This window comes from Ochotona princeps, chromosome 29 (assembly GCF_030435755.1).
Source record: "Ochotona princeps isolate mOchPri1 chromosome 29, mOchPri1.hap1, whole genome shotgun sequence".
Lineage (NCBI taxonomy): Eukaryota > Metazoa > Chordata > Mammalia > Lagomorpha > Ochotonidae > Ochotona > Ochotona princeps.
In genome coordinates this window covers 10,301,810-10,318,951 of record NC_080860.1, presented here as the reverse complement: position 1 = coordinate 10,318,951, position 17,142 = coordinate 10,301,810, and the positions used below count along the sequence as shown (strand labels likewise).

At 53.9% G+C, this 17,142-nt stretch overlaps 1 protein-coding gene across 1 annotated transcript; it reads right to left on the bottom strand.

Moving 5' to 3' along the window:
• Nucleotides 1-4,254: 4,254 nt before the first annotated feature.
• Nucleotides 4,255-14,878, bottom strand: PRKAB1 (protein kinase AMP-activated non-catalytic subunit beta 1). The gene is made up of 7 exons (XM_004597789.2): nt 14,364-14,878; nt 11,673-11,836; nt 10,293-10,386; nt 10,005-10,119; nt 8,201-8,334; nt 4,869-4,937; nt 4,255-4,665 (listed from the first exon to the last, which is right to left on the bottom strand). Exons 1-7 carry the CDS (start codon nt 14,520-14,522, stop codon nt 4,588-4,590), a joined length of 813 nt encoding a protein of 270 aa, XP_004597846.1. The 5' UTR covers nt 14,523-14,878; the 3' UTR covers nt 4,255-4,587.
• Nucleotides 14,879-17,142: the final 2,264 nt, after the last annotated feature.

The following is a 17,142-nucleotide window of genomic DNA, read 5'->3' as shown; positions in this document are numbered from 1 at the left end:
TAGAAAGTGTCATAAGAAGGAAACCTGGGCCACAAACGGTGGTCTGCCCCGACAGCTGGTGGGCTTTCAGAATCGGGCCTCTTCCATGCATGAGGGCGGCCTGCAGTGGTGGACGAGCTAAGCTTTCAGTGGTCATGCGGCAGCCCCAGCAGCTGGTGCTGGGGGTTCTGGGCCGGGGCAAATTAGGCTTCCCTCTTGCCCAGATGACAATGTGGCGGTGTCTGGAGACGTTTTGGTTGTCACATGGGATATTGCTGAGCAGCCTACAAGGCACAGGAGACCTCCACACCCCTGACCACCACTACCACCACCACCCCAGTCACCAAGAATGATTTGATTCAAATAGCATGGCGGTCGGTGAGCTGCCTTGGTGTGTTCTCATGGTCCTGGTAGTATTACTTTCTTGGCAGTGGGAATACTATTTATGGTGTCTGAGGCATGCGGATTGTGGTTCAAGGCACACAATGTTTATGTGGGGAAAAAAGTCTTTATTATTTGCCTAATTAAACATGGCCATTTCCTGTCCCTAGCACTGGGGAGGGAGAGGAGTGGAAATGTGGTCCAGGGGTGACTCTCTTGCCTACCCTTGAGTCTATCAATGATTAATGGAACTCCACTGGCCCTGGATTGGTAATCAGAGGTATAGGGAAGAACTTCAAAAATAATTTCACTACCCTACATAACTCACATTGGCGTTCAGAGCCTTGCAATAGGAAAAAGGAAACTGGCTCTCAGTAGGCACATCAGGAGCTGGGATCTGAGTCTCCCAGATGGGATGGGTGAATTCACTGCAGGGGGACAGAGGGTGGCAGTGAGCACCGGCCTCCTTACTGAGGCAAAGGCCCTTTGGTTGTTTAAAGGAGATGGAAAGTAGGTAGTTGTGGGTTCCAGCCTTGAGGGCAGGGCCTAGGGGTACAGGGTGCCACTCCAAAGGCAGTTGGCTAGGTCTGAGACTGGCTCCAAGTCATAGAATTCCCAAAGGAGATGGATCCTGGAAGGGTCCTGTGGATGTTTTTGCAGTTAGTTGAATTTTAGATTAAATGTCCCAAACTTCCTTGTTCTGTCCTGAAGATAATTACAGTTGTTGCTACAAGGCGGAAGTTTCTAGGCTGTCTCTCTCGGATCACCTTGTTAGGAGCAGTAGAGAGGCAGTGCGGAAGCAGAGGGGCATGCTGGAACAAGATAACAGACACTGGGTAATTCCTTCTGGGCAGGAAGCTAGTTTCCCATAGTTCCTTTGTCCACAGACAAGGTGCTGGCAAGTTTTCGTTTTCTGTTGCAGGGTGTGAACGTCTTGTGGCTGTCCTATCATCCTGAGGGGTGGAAGGCTGCCCACATGGGGTAGAAGCTGCCAGGGCAAGCTAGCTCACTGCTGCCAGCACCCTCTTTTTAGGAGGGTCTTCATCCCATCCACATGAGCAGGAGCCTCTTAAAGGCCTGCCTGTTAACAGCATCCCACGAACAGCACCTGAACTTTGCAGGGGACACACTCAAGCTCTATCAGGGGAGGACTATAGTGGGAAAAGTGAATGCATGTTCAGAAATGAAATGGTGCTCCTTTATACAACGAACTCCATTGAACCAAGTGAAATTTCACCTTTACTAAAATGGTTCCATTTCTGCCCCAACCCTGTTGGTTCTGCTTCCACGGATGGGAAGTATTTTTTTAAAAGAAATTCCAACTGTCCCAGACATGTGCAGAGTTTTGAAGTCATTATTCACTAAACAATACAGCGGAGCAAATATTTTCCTGGGATTTACATTGGGTAAGTAAACACAGCGATGACTTAAAAGTACAGGGAGATGGTTATGGTCAAACATGCTGTCACAGAAGGGACTGGAGCACCTGGATTTTGGTGACCCCAGGGAGTCCTGCAAACAACCACCACAGCTCCCAAGGGATACTGCATTCACCTTGCAATCCTGTTCTACATATTAGTAAAAAAAATTTTTTTTCATTTCAGTAATTTTTAGGCCTTGCCTTTGGCTCCATAAATTTGTTTGCATATACATTGCTGGAGGGAGAGATCTATCTTCATTCAAAAGCTATTTGAGTTAAGCTTTAACGAGTAACCACTCTTCACCCATATGCTAATGGAGTGAGTGCTACCTAGGTCACGGGGTGTCCTAACGTGACAGGTGGCTGAGCCTGGGACTTGTGCAAAGTGGGCCATCCTGTTCCTCTGTGGTAAGGTCATTTCCATTACCTTTGACTTCCTGGGTACATGCCTTAATTGAGCTCTGTGGCAACCTTCCAGGCCATTAGGGATTTCTGTGTGTGTTGCTTTCTAAACTAAATGGGTTCTCTGGCCAGTATTCTGTGCTGTAACAGATAAAGCTACTGCCTGGGATGCTGGCATCCCCTGTGGGTGCCAGTTAAGAGACCTGTCTGCTCCTCCCCTGGTGCAATTCCCTGCTGGTATGCCCAGTAAGCAGCAGAAGACGGCCGAAGTCCTTGGCCTCTGCATACACATGGGCGATCCTCAAGCAGCCCTGGGCTCCTGGCTTTGGCCTGGCCTCTGCAGACATCTGGGGAGTGAACCAGCAAATGGAAGCTAGGAGAGACAGATCTTCCATCTGCTGGTTTACTCTCCAAATGGCCACAACAGCCAGAACTGAGCTGATCCAGAGCCAGGAGCTAGTTCTAGGTCTCCCACGTGGGTATAGAGGCCCAAAGATTTGGGCTATCCTCCCCTGCTTTCCCAGACCATAAGCAGGGAGCTGGGAGCTGGAGTAGCCAGTGGAGTGGAGTGGAGTAGCCAGGACATGAACCAGTACCCATATGGGATTCCGGCGCTGGCAGGCAGAGGATTAGTTTGCTACACAAATGCACTAGCCCTGCCTTTTAAATCTTAAAAAATACATAGTTTAAATATACACACAAGTGTGGAGAATGCCACCTGATGTCCACATCAAGTGTTTTCTGCCTGTGCCTTGGCAGTACCCCTCACCCCCCATGGATGGCTGCAGCCCCAGGACTCGAGGGGCTTCTAAGAGAAGACAAGTTCTGTCTTTCACATCATCTTCTGCACTGTGGGTATGGCCACCCCATACTGGCCTTGCTGACCTCTCACATTTCTGCTGAGGCCAGGGGCTCCAATTCCTCTCACAGGTGGGGCCGCAGGAGCACTGTGACAACACAGCCACTTCTAACCAGGACTGTTGTGTTTCCTTCATGTAACTCTAGGAATTTCTAAGTGGCTGGTACCATTAGCTGCACAGCCCTGCTTGGAATGCTGTCCCCAATTCATTTGTAACTGTGTCCTGATGCCCATGAAATGGCAGGTGCAGATACCGGTAACCTTCGCTCACTCTTGGAGGGACAGAGTGCTTTCCAGTCAACTCCATGAACGCTCTGCTATCACCAGCCAGGCCCACGATCCTTGATTCTCTAAGGAGCTAGAACAAGCAAACGTTCCCATCTGGGGATGCTGCCAGCCTGGCTAGGCCATTACCTCACTTCATGATTGCTGAAGTTGGCATGCAGTGTGGTCAAGGCCATGTGTGGCCCAGGGGCAGCCTTATGCACTTGCCACAAGAATGGTAATGAATAAAATCAGGCTTCCTCTAAGTGCATGTTCAAATTCGCTTTACAAACTTTATTCAAACTTGTATGTCAAGATGAAAACAATTCAGTGTTCTGAAAACAGTAACAAAAACAGGGTATCCAGAACTCAGGTCTTCCGAGTGCATAGCGGAAACCACACCCGTGCCAACAGTGGGGATGGGAGCTGCTGCTGACAGGTGCCCATGCCAGGGTGCCCGGGTGCGGCTCCCGGCTCTCACTTGGCCAACTAGGGCCCCGGCACCGAGTGGGGTGGCACAGCTGTTGTGAGAGGGGGTGGCTGCTTGTGTGGCTTTCATGCTGACATGTCCCGAGGCCCACGCAGCTTGGTGGAGAAACCTGGCAGCTGGGCAGCTCTCTTAGAGCAGATTATTGCTGAGCAGCTCCCATAATCTAGATCCTAGCTCTGGTGACTTCGAAGTTGACTGGGGCTGTAGGCCCAGCCACCTTTGGTAGCAGAAAGTTCTTAGTGCACATAGTGTAAGAGATGATTGTAAAACTTCATCTGGAAATCAGACAGCTTTAAATTTCTACAGAAATCGCATCCCTGTGAGTACAGGAAGGAAGCTGACTTATTGCTTTGATTATGAAGGACAGGTAAGAGCGACATGACTGAGCACCACAGCCAGGCCACGGCAGGCACCAGGACAGGAAGGGGCCTCGCACAGGGGAGCGCAAGCCTTGTGTGACCTCTCCTCCTGCTTCCTGAATCTTGGCCAGCAGGTGGCTGGCACTCAGCTGGGGCTCTGCAAGCAGGTTGAGAGGCCCCATGTTCAGAACTGCACCTGTTGTCCAGTGCTGCACAGCCTCATGCCCCCAACTCACTCGTCTCTCGGGGCCCCAAGGCCCACAGCAACAGGAGGCCTTGGGAGACTGCACCTTCAGGGAGCACAGGGCAGGTGAGAAATGTCTGAGAGCGTGCACAATGAGAAATGTGTGGTCCGTCCCTCAGTGGGGGAAGCCGGCATATGTGGAGCGTGGTGGTGCAGACTGTTCCCAGCCCACCACCAGCTCCTTGCCCATCATATGGGCTTGTACAGTAGGGTGGTGACATACTTTTTCTTGTACCGGTGGGTTGCGCTAAGCACCATCACGCCATCCTAAAGGAAAAGGGTGACAGTTGGCAAAGGCAGGGCAGCCTGTGGGATCAACCTCATAGTCCACGGGACTCCTGAAGAGGCTTGACAGAGATCCTTAGGCCCACCCAGGTCCTGAGCCAGAGGAAGCTGGCCCAGGTGATCCCACTGCTGGGGGGGTAGTCCTTGGGGCACACCCCGAGAGCCAGCCCCGCATGGGCCCTTACCTTGATGGACAGTGCGTAGAGGTGGTTTAGCATCACGTGGTTGGGCTCAGGGAGTAAGGCTGGATCACACTGAGGAAACAGAGGCAGATGTGAGCATTCATGGGACAGGAAGCAATAGGGTCTCCCGGAGTGTCCTCCCGCACCAGGCACAGCAGAAAGGCTTGTCCTCGGGGGCAGTCATGCTGCATAAGCTGGAGGGAGCCCTGCATGCCTGCCGGAGGAGCTGCTGGGCAGCCCTGGGGCCCTCGCCTGCGCCTCTCCCACCGTCCTGTCCCGAGTCATAGGCAGGAGCCAGGGAACTGGCTGGGAAAGCACTTTCAGTGACCACTGAAATACACTAGACTAAGCCCAGCTGAACAGTGAATGTCCAACCTATGTAGGACTCCGACGACGAACTTGAAGGATGAAATGATCCACCAAAGCTCATACAGGACTGGCACTGGGTGTTGCTGCTTTTTTTGAAGACAGGAGCTAGAAACCTATATTTCTTTTCGTACACTTTTAATTTGAATGTTAATTCAAATAACTTAAAAAAAAGGGTATCATTTTGTCAACACCCAGCAGGTGTTTGGAGGGACGCCGTGCAGGCTTGCCTGGTGAGAGAGAGTTGGGCCCTTGCTTGCCCTGCACAATGTCTCAGCCATTTACTGCAAACCCGCAAGATTTATTTTTCCATTAACTTTGAAGCCAGCAGGTTGTATGTACAGGGAACAGGGATGTGACTTAGTTAATTAAGACACCCGTATCCCACGCTGGAGTGCTTGGACTTGGTCCTGTTTGCTCGACTGCGGCTTCCTGATGACACAGCCCTGGGAAGCAGCAGGGAGGGCCCAGGGGCGTGGGTCCAGGCCACTCCGGAGACCAGAGGGAGTTAGCAGCTCCTGCCTGCAGCTGCTGAGGGTGTTCAGGGATCAGTCAGTGGGTGGGTCCTCTCCTCTTGCCGCTCAAAAAATTAGTTTCTTTTAGAAAATTACGTAGGAGTAATTATTATGTATGACATTACATACTTATGTGTGTATGTTATATAATGGCCATGTGGAATGTTAGCATATGTATCAAGTCAAACAATGAACACTTAAATCTGTTCTCTTAGTGTGCTGTTAGATGTTCCTTAAGCAACTACAAGAACTCCTATATGACCCAGCAGTCCCACGGAGCTTAGCCAAAGGAAAGACGTCAGTGAGGGACATCTGCACTCGGTGTTCCTTACAGCTCCAAGAGCCAACCCACAGTGCATGGGCAGATAGGAAAATGTAAACGCACACGCTGCAGTGTTTCGTGTTAGCAAGGAAGGCAGCCATGCCACTTGTGGCAGCAAAAGACACTCTTCTTTGTTCATTTACTTTATTATTTCTTTTAAGATTTATTTTTGTTGGAAAGTCAGACATACAAAGAGGAAACACCGAGAGGAAGATCTTCTGTCCACTGATTCACTCCCCAAGTGGACGCAAAGGCTGGACCTGAGCCAATCTGAAGGCAGGAGCCAGGAGCCTCTTTGGGTCTCCCATGTGGGTGCAGAGTCCCAAGGCTCTGGGCCATCCTCGACTGCTTTCCCAAGCCACAAGCAGGGAGCTGGATGGAAAGTGGGGCTGTCGGGATTAGAACCAGCGCCCATCCCAGCGCATGCAAAGTGAGGACTTTAGCTACTAAGATTACCGTGCAGGGCCTGAAGACACTATTCTTAGCAAGCCAGGCCCAGAAACATGATCCATGTGCTTGCTGGTGCATGGGGTCTAAGAAGGACGGTGGTTGTGACTGTGTAGAGCTGCTTGTGATGAGCTGTGAGTCCAGGGTCGTCAGACTGACGTGAGCAGGCATCCAGGAGCTCTGCTATGCAGCCCGATGCCTGCAGGGCCCCCAAGTTACAGGCCTGAAAGCTGCTCAGGGAGAAGGTGCTAATGACCTTCTGAGTTCCACTCTCCTTCTCATATAAATGTGGGTCTTGCAGTCTTGAGTCCACAGCACTGCTGTGCGTGCACTAAGTCAGTTACAACTGTAATTGGCGCCGAAGTCTAGCCAGCGCTCAGGGCTGCCTCAGAGGGGCCCAGCCTTCCCTGCCTGGTCTCTAGTCCCAGCTGGTCTAGCTCCAGAATCAGTCTCCTTCGGAGAAGGCAGCTAGTGATGCTGGCTTTTGTGAGGTGGGACAGAACAGGAAACTCCCTCACTGGCTTATACGGGGCTGGCAATGTGGCATAGTATATTACACCTCCACCTGCGATGCTGGCACCCCTTCTGGCACTAGTTCAGGGTCCCAGCTGCTCCACTTCCTGTCCAGCTCCCTGCTTGTGGCCTGGGAAAGCCATGGAGAACGATGGCCCAAGTGCTAGAGTGCCTGCATGCATGTACGTGATCCAGAAGAAGCCCTGGGCTTCTGGCTTCGGTCTGGCCCAGGCCCAGCCACTGTGGCCTTTTGGGGAGTGAACGAGCGGAGGGAAAATTCTGTCTCCCCTGTCCTCTCTATAACTCTGCCTTTCAAGTAAATATTAAAGAACAAAGAAACAAATTACACGCACAAACATACAAAAGACACTTTCCCCCAAGTGCATCTAGGACAGAAGGTCAGTGTCCCAGCGGCCCCTCACCCGCTGTTTGTGGTGCTGTCCCTGCAAAGTGTCCTCCACTTGCACAGGGCTTGACCTAGCAGGGCAGGTGAAGAACAAACCCTGACACTCTGCCCTGGCAGCCCGGCAGGGATCTGTGTGGGGACACCTGAACGGGATACATCTGGCTCAGCTCGGCCCACACCTCCTGCACTGGGTGGGGCTGCATGGTCACTTTAGCTGAGGTTCAAGTGTGTGTATTTGAACTGGGTCTTTAGCACAACAGGGCTGAGACACGAGGCCTAATGATTTATTGCCCTCGCTAAGGGACTGGCATTACAAGGAGGCCATGTAGGTTACCCTACAGCAGACGTGTTGGAGTGTGGCTCTCTGCCCGCCAACCTTCGGTCCTGGGATGACACAACAGTGATATCCTCGCCAGGGCTGTCCTGATTGCCCAGGTCCTCGGAAGCAGGCCCCTGTGCATCTACACGCCCAAAGCGCAAAGGGGACAGCTGACTGCCTGCCAGGATCTAGGAGACACGCTGGCTGTTGGCACGCACTATCAACTGCCCAGGGGAGAGTACTGGCCAGATACCCCAGGTTTTGATCCAGAGGCACCACTGTTTCTGGAGACAAGTGGTTGAAACTGAATTCTAAGGTGTGGGAGCCTGAGGTGGAGCACCCATACACGGCTCACTATGAAGGGGCAAGCTGGGTGGCTGATGCTGGCCCATGCAGCGGCCGCCCGGAGCAGTGGACAGCAGGCAGAGCAGGTGCCCCAGTACTCACAGAAATGCCTGTGTCCTTGTTCAGGATGACCTGCAGCAGGTGTGGCGGCAGAATGGGTGGGGCCTTGAAGCGCTCCTCCGGCTTGGAGACGTAGGGCTCCTGATGGTAGGGTCCTGGCGGGGAGCTGGACAGCTCTGCGGACAGATGGGGGACAGGACGTCTATTGAAAATCGCGAGTCCGAGGGGCAGTCTTGTGTAACTCACGGTGCTGTCACCTAGTTTTGCTCGTGTCAATAAAGAGTTCCTAGTTTCTAGAAGGATACAGTTTCTGAGGGTAAACAACAGAGGAAATGAGGAAGGCTTCAGGAACCTGTGTGACGGGCATGAAGGTGTGCGCACGCCCCGGAGGCCATGGCTCTTGGACACCTGCCCCCCTCCACAGCTCGGGAACACCTCCGTTTTGTGTCTGGCTGGGCTGACGAACGCCACAGCACTCAGGCCTCGGGAGAGGATTCAGGGGCTCAGCTCAAGCTGCAACCACCGCCAGTCACAAGGAAGCAGACACAGCTGCCTCCTCGTCTGGGAGGAAACGGGTTGCGTAAGGCACAGCACCTTCCCCACAGAAAAATAAAACCAACCCGAAACGGAAAAGCTGCTTTCTAAAAGAATCCTGGAGTCCATCATGCTCAAGCTCCTGACTCTTGATATACAGATGTGTTCAGAAGCTTCTAGAATTGTAGCGTTTCATATCAGAAGCATCTGACTTACTGACTTCTGGCCAGCGGGAGAGGGCAGAGCCACCACCCAGAGAGCGTCTAGTGTGCTCTGGCTCACCCAAGTCCCCCAACCTCATTCTCTAGGGGACAGCTCCTCCCCTCACAGAAGCCAGTCACATCACAGCGGGGAACTGAGAAAAGCAGAGCAAAACCCAGAACCACAAGCGGTACGTGGGACAGCTGAAGGTGACTGCCGAGACGAGCACCTGTGACCGACCCAGCAGGAGATGGCAGACGGCAGATAGCAGAGCTCTTAGCTGGCTGGCCCACCCCAGCCCACCAGCGGCTAGGGGCCCAATTTCTTTGTGCATAGCAGACATCTGACTGTAAGTTTTGATGTGAGGCCTGGTGTTACAGTCCGTAATAAGTGGAAGGATATTTGGACACTGTCTCTCTTCCCTGACTTCTCCCTGGGCGGCCAGCCTCTTGGGGAATCCGTTCACGTCCTCCCACACGCCCCAGGGGGAGGAAGTTCACTACAGGTCACGGTGCACACCTCCTGCCTGAACTCGAGCCAGGAGTCTCGGCAGTTCCTTCCCACCTAGGGCATCTGGGTAGAAACTCTAGACTGCTGAGAGCTGAGGTGCACAGCCTGCTTCCTATGTGAGCCCCCTTCTGCCCTGGTCATGGAGCCTGGTGGGTGCTGAAGGAACACAAAAGGGACGGCTGAGGTCACGGAGGTGTCTGCCTGCCACCTGTCAAGGTTGAAATTCTCCCGGTGGCACAGGTGGGAAGCGAGTTGGCTAGGTCCCAACCCACACGTTTCTCCAGGGCCTCCTCAGCTCAGTCCCAGGCCTGAGCCCAGCGCTGGCTCTGTCCCTGCCGACAGTGGCCTGAGCCCAGCGCTGGCTCTGTCCCAGGATCTGCCATCTGTGTCCATTCCTGCACTGTGACTCATGGCTCCCTTGGGGCGAAATGCCAGCAACATGACCTGGCAGAGCCAAAGATTCGTTCTATGGCTCCTCAAGGAGCTATAAGCATCCACCTGCCGGAGCGGTTTCAGCTCAAAAGCAAGAGAGGAAGGAGGGTATGTCTAGATGGCAGAGCCCCCACCTGCACACGTGCGCATAAAATAACTGCGTTCATACCAGACACATCAGAGCACTTTTGGGAATCCACCATTAAAGCATCAAACACTTCAAAGTCCGTTTTCTTCACTTGGATGATGTTGTTAACTGTGCCAAGCTGGCTGGTTACGATGGGCTGGGGGAGAGACACACAGAAATCACTACATGGCAGGTCCAGGGTGTACTCGGTCCTGGCGGGCCACCCTGCTCTTCCCAGTCACACAGGCCACAGTCCATGCTGGCTCTGCCACCTAGCTCGGTCACACATACACAGGGAACTGGCCCCCTAGGCCTGGGCAAGGTAGGTACCTCAGAAGGGTCGTGTGTCCACTGCCCATCCACGAAGAACTTGTACTGATGCTCTCCTTCTGGCAGGTCCAGGATAGCTACAAAGTTGTTGTGGCTGCAAGGAAGAGGGAAGCAGAGCTCTCAGCTGGCTGGACCACCCAGACAGCTTGCGGGCCAAAACAAGGAAGTTCCCTGTTCAGCCGCGATCAGCTGCAGGGGCAGCAGCGGTTTCAAGCAATGGGGCAATGCAGTTGGAGGGTCTCATGCTAGAAGGGTGGGCAGTAAGGAAGCAGCGGCCAGGAGGTTTTCCAGAAAGCGTGCTCTGTTCCAATGCTAGGGAACCATATTCCTAACATGAAAAGGATGTGGGCCTGGCGGCATGGCCTAGCGGCTAAGGTCCTCGCCTTGGACGCACCAGGATCCCATATGGGCGCCGGTTCTAATCCTGGCAGTTCCACTTCCCATCCAGCTCCCTGCTTGTGGCCTGGGAAAGCAGTCGAGGACGGCCCAAAGCTTTGGGACCCTGCACCCGCGTGGGAGACCCAGAAGAGGTTCCTGGTTCCTGGCTTCAGATCGGCGCAGTACCGGCTGTTGTGCTCACTTGGGGAGTGAATCATTGGACAGATCTTCCTCTCTGTCTCTCCTCCTCTCTGTATATCTGACTTTGTAATAAAAATAAAAATAAATCTTAAAAAAAAAAAAGAAAAGGATGTTGTTCCCCAGGCATCGTTGCCTCTCCAGTCCTGAGGCCACGGAGGCCAAGGACGGCCACCCCAGATCAACAGCCAAGCCATCCTTTGCCATTTATCCTACTAAAAAAAGTTGCAAACTATTGCAGGTGGAGTGGGATTAAGGATTCCAGGAATCTTCTTCCACGTGGCTTTGCTCCTGACTTGGGACCGAGCTGCCCAGCGTTACCCTGGACACTCAAGCAGGTGTGACCAGCCGTATGCACCTCACCACCAGTTCTCATGCTTTCTCATGGACAACTTGCTGCAGGAAGCCACGCTGGCCTGGCTTCCTGAGGAAGTGCCAGGAAGTGATGAGGCCTGCGGAGCCTGTACCTTCCAGTCAGGAGCACAGGCGCTCAAGGTCAGAAGCAGGCACAGCTCCCTTTGTACCAACAGGAGAACCGGGCCTTGGGGGCCGAGCAGTGCAGCCCAGGGGAGGCCCCAGGCCAGGGCTCCAGCCCCAGCGGCCTTGGAGACATGCAGTCAAGAAGCAGAAGCTCCTCTGAGGTTGGGACTGCCCCTCTGATGTACCAAGCGAGATCATTTTCTCACTCTGTGTATTTTTAAGTAGTGACCCCTCTTCTCCCCCACACTCGTCTTTTAGAACCCAGCGTACCAAGTGCACCTAGGGGTCAGGCGAGGGCAGGTCGAGCCCCAGCTGGTGGATTACCTTCTTGTAAGAGGCAGTTTACTCCAGTTGTTGAAGGACCCAGACAAGTATACTTCCTTTCCGCCACCTGTCCACCGAAACACCGTGGGCCGGGCCTGGGCGGGGGCTTTGTCGTTCACTTCCAGGTCATGCTGCCAGGCCAGGAATTCCTCCTTTTCTGGAGCCTAGGGGCAGAGCAGTTTTCTCAGGGACAGGAAGTCATTAGGAGCTCCCTGACAGTAGCTGCCTCTACCTAGATTCAGTCAGGCTTGCTGATTGTGCCACAGTTTCCCCACCTGTAACATGGAGATAGTAAAATGGATTCTTAAGGTTGCTGGGAAGACTGAGAGACATTCTACGTAAAATGTTGTGCAAACGGGCCGTGGCATAGCAGCTTAAGCTAAGAGTGCCAGTTCGAGTCCTGGCAGCTCCACTTCTGATCCAGTCACCCCTGGTAATGGCCTGGGAAAGGGATGGCCCGATGTCCTGGGCCTCTGCTCCCACATGGGAGTCCTGGAAGAAGCTCCTGGCTTTGTTACTAGCTCAGTTCTGGCTGTCAAGGTCATTTGGAGTGTGAACCAATGAATGAAAGATCCCCATCTCTCCCTTTAATTCTCTATAACTCAAGTAAAATAAATTAATCTTTTAAAAAAATGTTCTGTAAAGTGATGGGGACATGCATGAATGTTAGCTAACTAGCGTCTGTCACAGCTGTTAGCAGTCTGCGTTCAGGGCCGGCCCTGCACTGGGTTCAGCTGCTGCCTGGGATCTTGGCGCTGTCTCTGAGGCTCCAGGCCCGGCTAATGTGAGCGGAAAGGTGGTGGAGGATGGCCCAAGTCCTTGCGCTCGGGGTATCCGGATACCCTGATGGAGTACTTGGCTCCTGGCTTGGGTCTGGCACAGCCCTGACCTATGCAGCCACTTGGGGGAGGATCTCAAAGGATGAGGGGCCTGCAAGTTCTCTGCCTTTCAAATGCATAAATCCTAAAAAGAGGTCTACATGAGAACCGTAGGGCAAGTCATAAAACCTGCCTGCAAGACTGCTTAACAAATGTCACTTTGCTCCCTTCACTAAGCTAGACTGGAAGCACATGAACTGCATTCGGATTAACGCCTGAGCCCAGAGCTTGTCAGTTTGTTCACAGATGGATGGTGTTTCTGGAACCAGTCAGAAGAAAGATTATAAATAAGACAGAGTGGTCCTGTGTTGGAGCACAGGCTGACGGACCACCAGCACAGCCCAGCACGCATCACTGAAGTATTCTGGAATCAGCACATCCAACTCTGGCCAAGTGCGATAAAGGCAGTTGAAATTTTTTTTTCCTTTATAATAAACTTTTCTTTCAGTCAGAAGTCAAAACTTTCTCAAGGGCGGCAGCTGTAGGATGGGAGAGGTCTTGAAGGGGACCCACCCGCCGTGGGCTTCTGGCACTTTCTTTTCTTACCCTGCCCTGAGTATACGTAAGATGCGTGCACCTGCCGAATGCTAGCAAGACCTGCAGTTAGAGGCCAGCGCAGCTCTCAGGCCGCGGATGGTGTGATGCAACACGTGCCCGGCAGGGAAGCCTGACTGCGGTGGCCGGCCACAGGGCATCTCAGCAACTGCTGAGGTCACAACAAACTACGCTTCCCAGCCCACCCACTTGTGAGACACCTAGAAAGGTCAACAGCAACAGCTGGTACTTGTTGCACAACGTGCTTTGCCTCTGACAGGGTGCCATCACCCACCTGGTAGGGGCCCAGTGTACTATCGGGTGGGGGAAGGGCTGTTAAGTCAACAGGACTTCAAAGTTCACTTTTTGCACACTTTTTCGGAAATGCAACCAGTTGAGAAAACCAGTTCAAGCCATAGGACACAGGGCAAGGTGACAGCCGACTCTAGCTAAGGCTCAAAAGGAAGGGTGCGAATTCATAACGTCATCCCCCTAACGGGCCCTTTGGCCAGGGCTGATGACCAGGAGCATACAAGTGGACAGCAACAGCATTCTTCCCAGCCACCCCAGACCCACATCAGCCGCCAGAGCCAGTGGACCGGCTGTGTTAAGGCAGCTGGTAGGAATGCGGCTGGAGATGGAGAGGGGACGGAGAGGGGACGCAGCTGGGCTGGTGAAGAAGGAACGCAGATGGTTCCCGCCGGCCCAAATGGGGCTGCCAAGCGGTCTACGTGGACCCGCTTCAAGCAGCAAGTCACATCCAAACCCCACGGAGGCCTCCTTCACAATCACAGCTCCCGCGTCCCACTGACCTCCCCCCAAAACCCAGGGACTTCTCCATGCTTGCTTTCCGTAAGCGAGGCGAAGCCTCAGACTGCCCGAAACACCTGTGACCGCCACGGTCAGCTGTGCCCACTTTGAGCTAATAGACAACACTTCTTAAAGTCACCACCTGTTCCCACAGCTCCAGTGGGCCCAAAGCGGGAGGCGAGGATTCCCGCGGCTGTGAAATTAATTACCCCTAAGAGGAACAGCCGGCGGCTGGGGCGCAATTACTGCCAGCTCAGCTGTCTTCATTAATTAACAATATAAAACCCCGTCCCAGAGTTGCCTTCCGCCTCCCTCAGGACGGCTGGTTCCCGCCGGTCCCGGTTTGCTGGTCGGCTGCTCCAGGGCCACAGGGCAGGTAGGTGCCGGGGACCCGGCAGAGGGCTCCTTCCCCCCAACAACCCGCACCCCAAGGTCTCGGGGAGCCGCTCCCCTACCCCACGCCCCGCACCTTGATCTCGCCGTGGAAGAGGTCGGCATCCTCGGGGCTGTCCATCAGGATCTTGGGCCGGTGGTCCCCGTCCTTGGCGCCCCCCGAGCTGTCCCTCCGGGGCGTCTTGTGGCCCCCATGCCGCTCCAGCGCGGCGCGCTCGCTGCTCGTGTTGCCCATGGCGCGTGGGGGTCTGTGGGGTGGACACGGAGTGGGGAAGGCGGACAGGAGCCTCACGCCGCAGGGACGGGATCGGGGGCTGGCGGGACACGCGGGGACACGACCCCGGGGGCCACGGCCCTGCTGGCGAGGTCTCGAGACGGTGCTTTCTACCTGCTCTGCCCAGCGGAGCCTCGAACCTCAGACGCGGGAAGCGAACCCGGACTGAGCCCTCACCACACCCCCAACACCCCCCAGCCACTTCCGCTTCCGGCGACTCCGCTCGTCTTCCCGGCCCAGAAAGTCGGTGGTAGTGGTGGTATGGGGTAGGGTGGTGGCTGCGGCTGGTCCAACCCGGGACTCGCTCGACCTCACTTCCGCTTCCGGCCTGGTGTGGCCTCGTTGGGGGCTTCAGGGTGCGCAGGCGCAGTTGGCGGGGCGGGGGCGGCGTGTGTGCACAGGATGTGGCTGGCCGGCAGGGGGCGCGCCGGAGCGCCCGCGGTCTGGGCTGGTCACAGTTGAACTTGTCCAAGGTGGCGTCCGGTCAGGAAAACCCTATTCAGGCTCCAAAGCGTCACGGAGAAGTTTGCTGGAACAGGTCTTGCATTTGGCTCGCTGAATGTTGATTTAGAACCTACAAGCTTCTCTCGAAGTAAAGAAAAACAACACCACACCTTCGTTTTTGCAGTTTTCCTGCTGGGAAACCATAGCTGAGTGTGTTCACTACCAGTGCTAGTTCTAAGCGCGTAGTAAGGCTAGAGCTATTTTCTTTTGCATTTTAATCTCTTGAAACTGGATGTTTCTTAGAAGTGATGGAGTTTCAGACTGTCCTTTCCTTATGTCATAACATCTGCAAAATCCAGAAAGTTGCTTAGTTAAAAACAAAAATGCCTGAATGGATTGAGCAGCCATTTGGTAGAATGCTGAATGGCTTTTAAGAAGGAGGGGGTGAGAAGTGGCGTCGTGTGGGGCAGTGTCTGGTGGGAGGGCAGTGGGGACCACGGGCTCTGGAGTTGGCTTGCTTGGGCTGAGATTCTGGCTTTATCGTTCAGTCAGTAGGAGGAATAAATAGACATCAGCAAAGCCCAGAGTCCTGGAAGTTGGGCCAGGGGCAGGGAGCCTGCAGGGAGTTCCTGAAGCTCCTGGCTGTGGCGACTGAATTGACTGTAAAACTGGATCTCCCAGATGGAGGAAGCCAAGGGGTTAGGAAGGTGGTGACCCACACAGTGTGCTGTGAGCTGCTTGTCTGTCTGTGGCTCCTACTGGGCCCTGAGGGAACCAGGCCCCCCGTAGACTTTGCGTTTTCCCCAGGCGGTCTGAGAGAGAAGCAGTGTCCAGCTTGCCAGCTCGTGGGGTCTTATCTGGGCTGTGCAGGTGCCTTGGTGCGCAAAGAGTGCTTCCAGATGCCCGCTGTGGCTTGGATGAGATAACAAAGCGAGTCCGAGTCCCAGGTGCCGAATGCTGGCCATGGCAGGCTGAGGGGGTTGTTGGGGTGTCCCAACGAGGGGAGAGCCTGTGCTTCAGGCTCAGTGGGCCATGTGGGCTTGGAGAGATGACCCTGACCCCAATCCCTGGACAGTGTTGCCTGGGAGGGTGGCCAGCTTTTTTCTTAATTCCCCCAGTTTGTACAAAGGCGGTGTGTGGACTGGTCTTGGCCTGCCTTCTGTTCAGCAGAAGTAGAGCTTGGATCCTGAGGAGTGGAGGTTGCTAGTATATAGACAGCCTGCTACACAGTTCTGGTAAGCTCCACGGAACCTTCCAGAAGGGACATTTGTATCTTGGTGGTGCTCTGACTGCTCATCTTGAGTGTTTTGGTCTCTTGGTTGTCACGTAGAAGCTGCTGTATCAAGTTTTCTGACTTCTGGATGACTCGTCCATGGGAAGAGTCTGAGTTAGAAAACTGCCTTGTGTGCTCAGGGTGACCTCAAGGGCAGGGAGAGAAGAGGAGGGACAGCAAGACCAAGAAGGGGAGGGGAAGAGCCTTCTTGTGGCCATGGGTGAGTGTTGGAGGGCCATGAGGGATTGGTGGATAGGATTGTCGGGGCCTCAGGGGTTTGTAGGTGCGGAGGTGGGCAAGGATAAGGGGCCATGAGGGGTTATTGGATAAGGCTGCCTGACACGATGCCATGAGGTTACAGCAGATTGGTGGGAACAGGCTTATGGAGTTACAGCGGATTGGCAGACAACCAAATTTGAACTTAAAGGGCACACGAATCTTCAGGAAGCTGAGACCTAGGAGAAGCAGATGTTTACAGTGGCACCGAGTCCCAAATGGCAGGGGTCTTCAGGGTCAATGTTTGAGTCGCTGGTTACCTCCACCTTGCTGAATTAAAACTCGGAGAAGCCAATGTCGGCTGTAGGTCCCACACTGAAGATGACAGAGTGGACTTTCAAATTACCGGTGTCCCAGCTTTGGTCTCTGTGTCGTTTAGCTTTGCTTAGAAGTGGGTTGTGATTCTTCCAAGCACCAGAAATGCCTCTTTGATTCTCTTAGAAACTGGGGTGTGGGTGGCCTGGGCACCGCGGTGTCCCATTCTGCAATCAGGGCCAGAACAGATGACCAGATATGTACCCAAACAAGCCAGTACTTTTTTTAAATTCTTAATTCTTCCCTCCATTGATTTACTTCCCAAGCAGCCAC

Excerpts from the sequence above, each read along its gene's own strand:
- PRKAB1 (XM_004597789.2), bottom strand. The coding sequence starts at position 14,522 with ATGGGCAACACGAGCAGCGAGCGCGCCGCGCTGGAGCGGCATGGGGGC. Across the intron at positions 10,387-11,672 it reads AAACTGCCTCTTACAAGAAG|CCACAACAACTTTGTAGCTA; the intron begins GTAATCCACCAG and ends TCTTCCTTGCAG. Across the intron at positions 8,335-10,004 it reads AAAGTGCTCTGATGTGTCTG|AGCTGTCCAGCTCCCCGCCA; the intron begins GTATGAACGCAG and ends ATCTGTCCGCAG.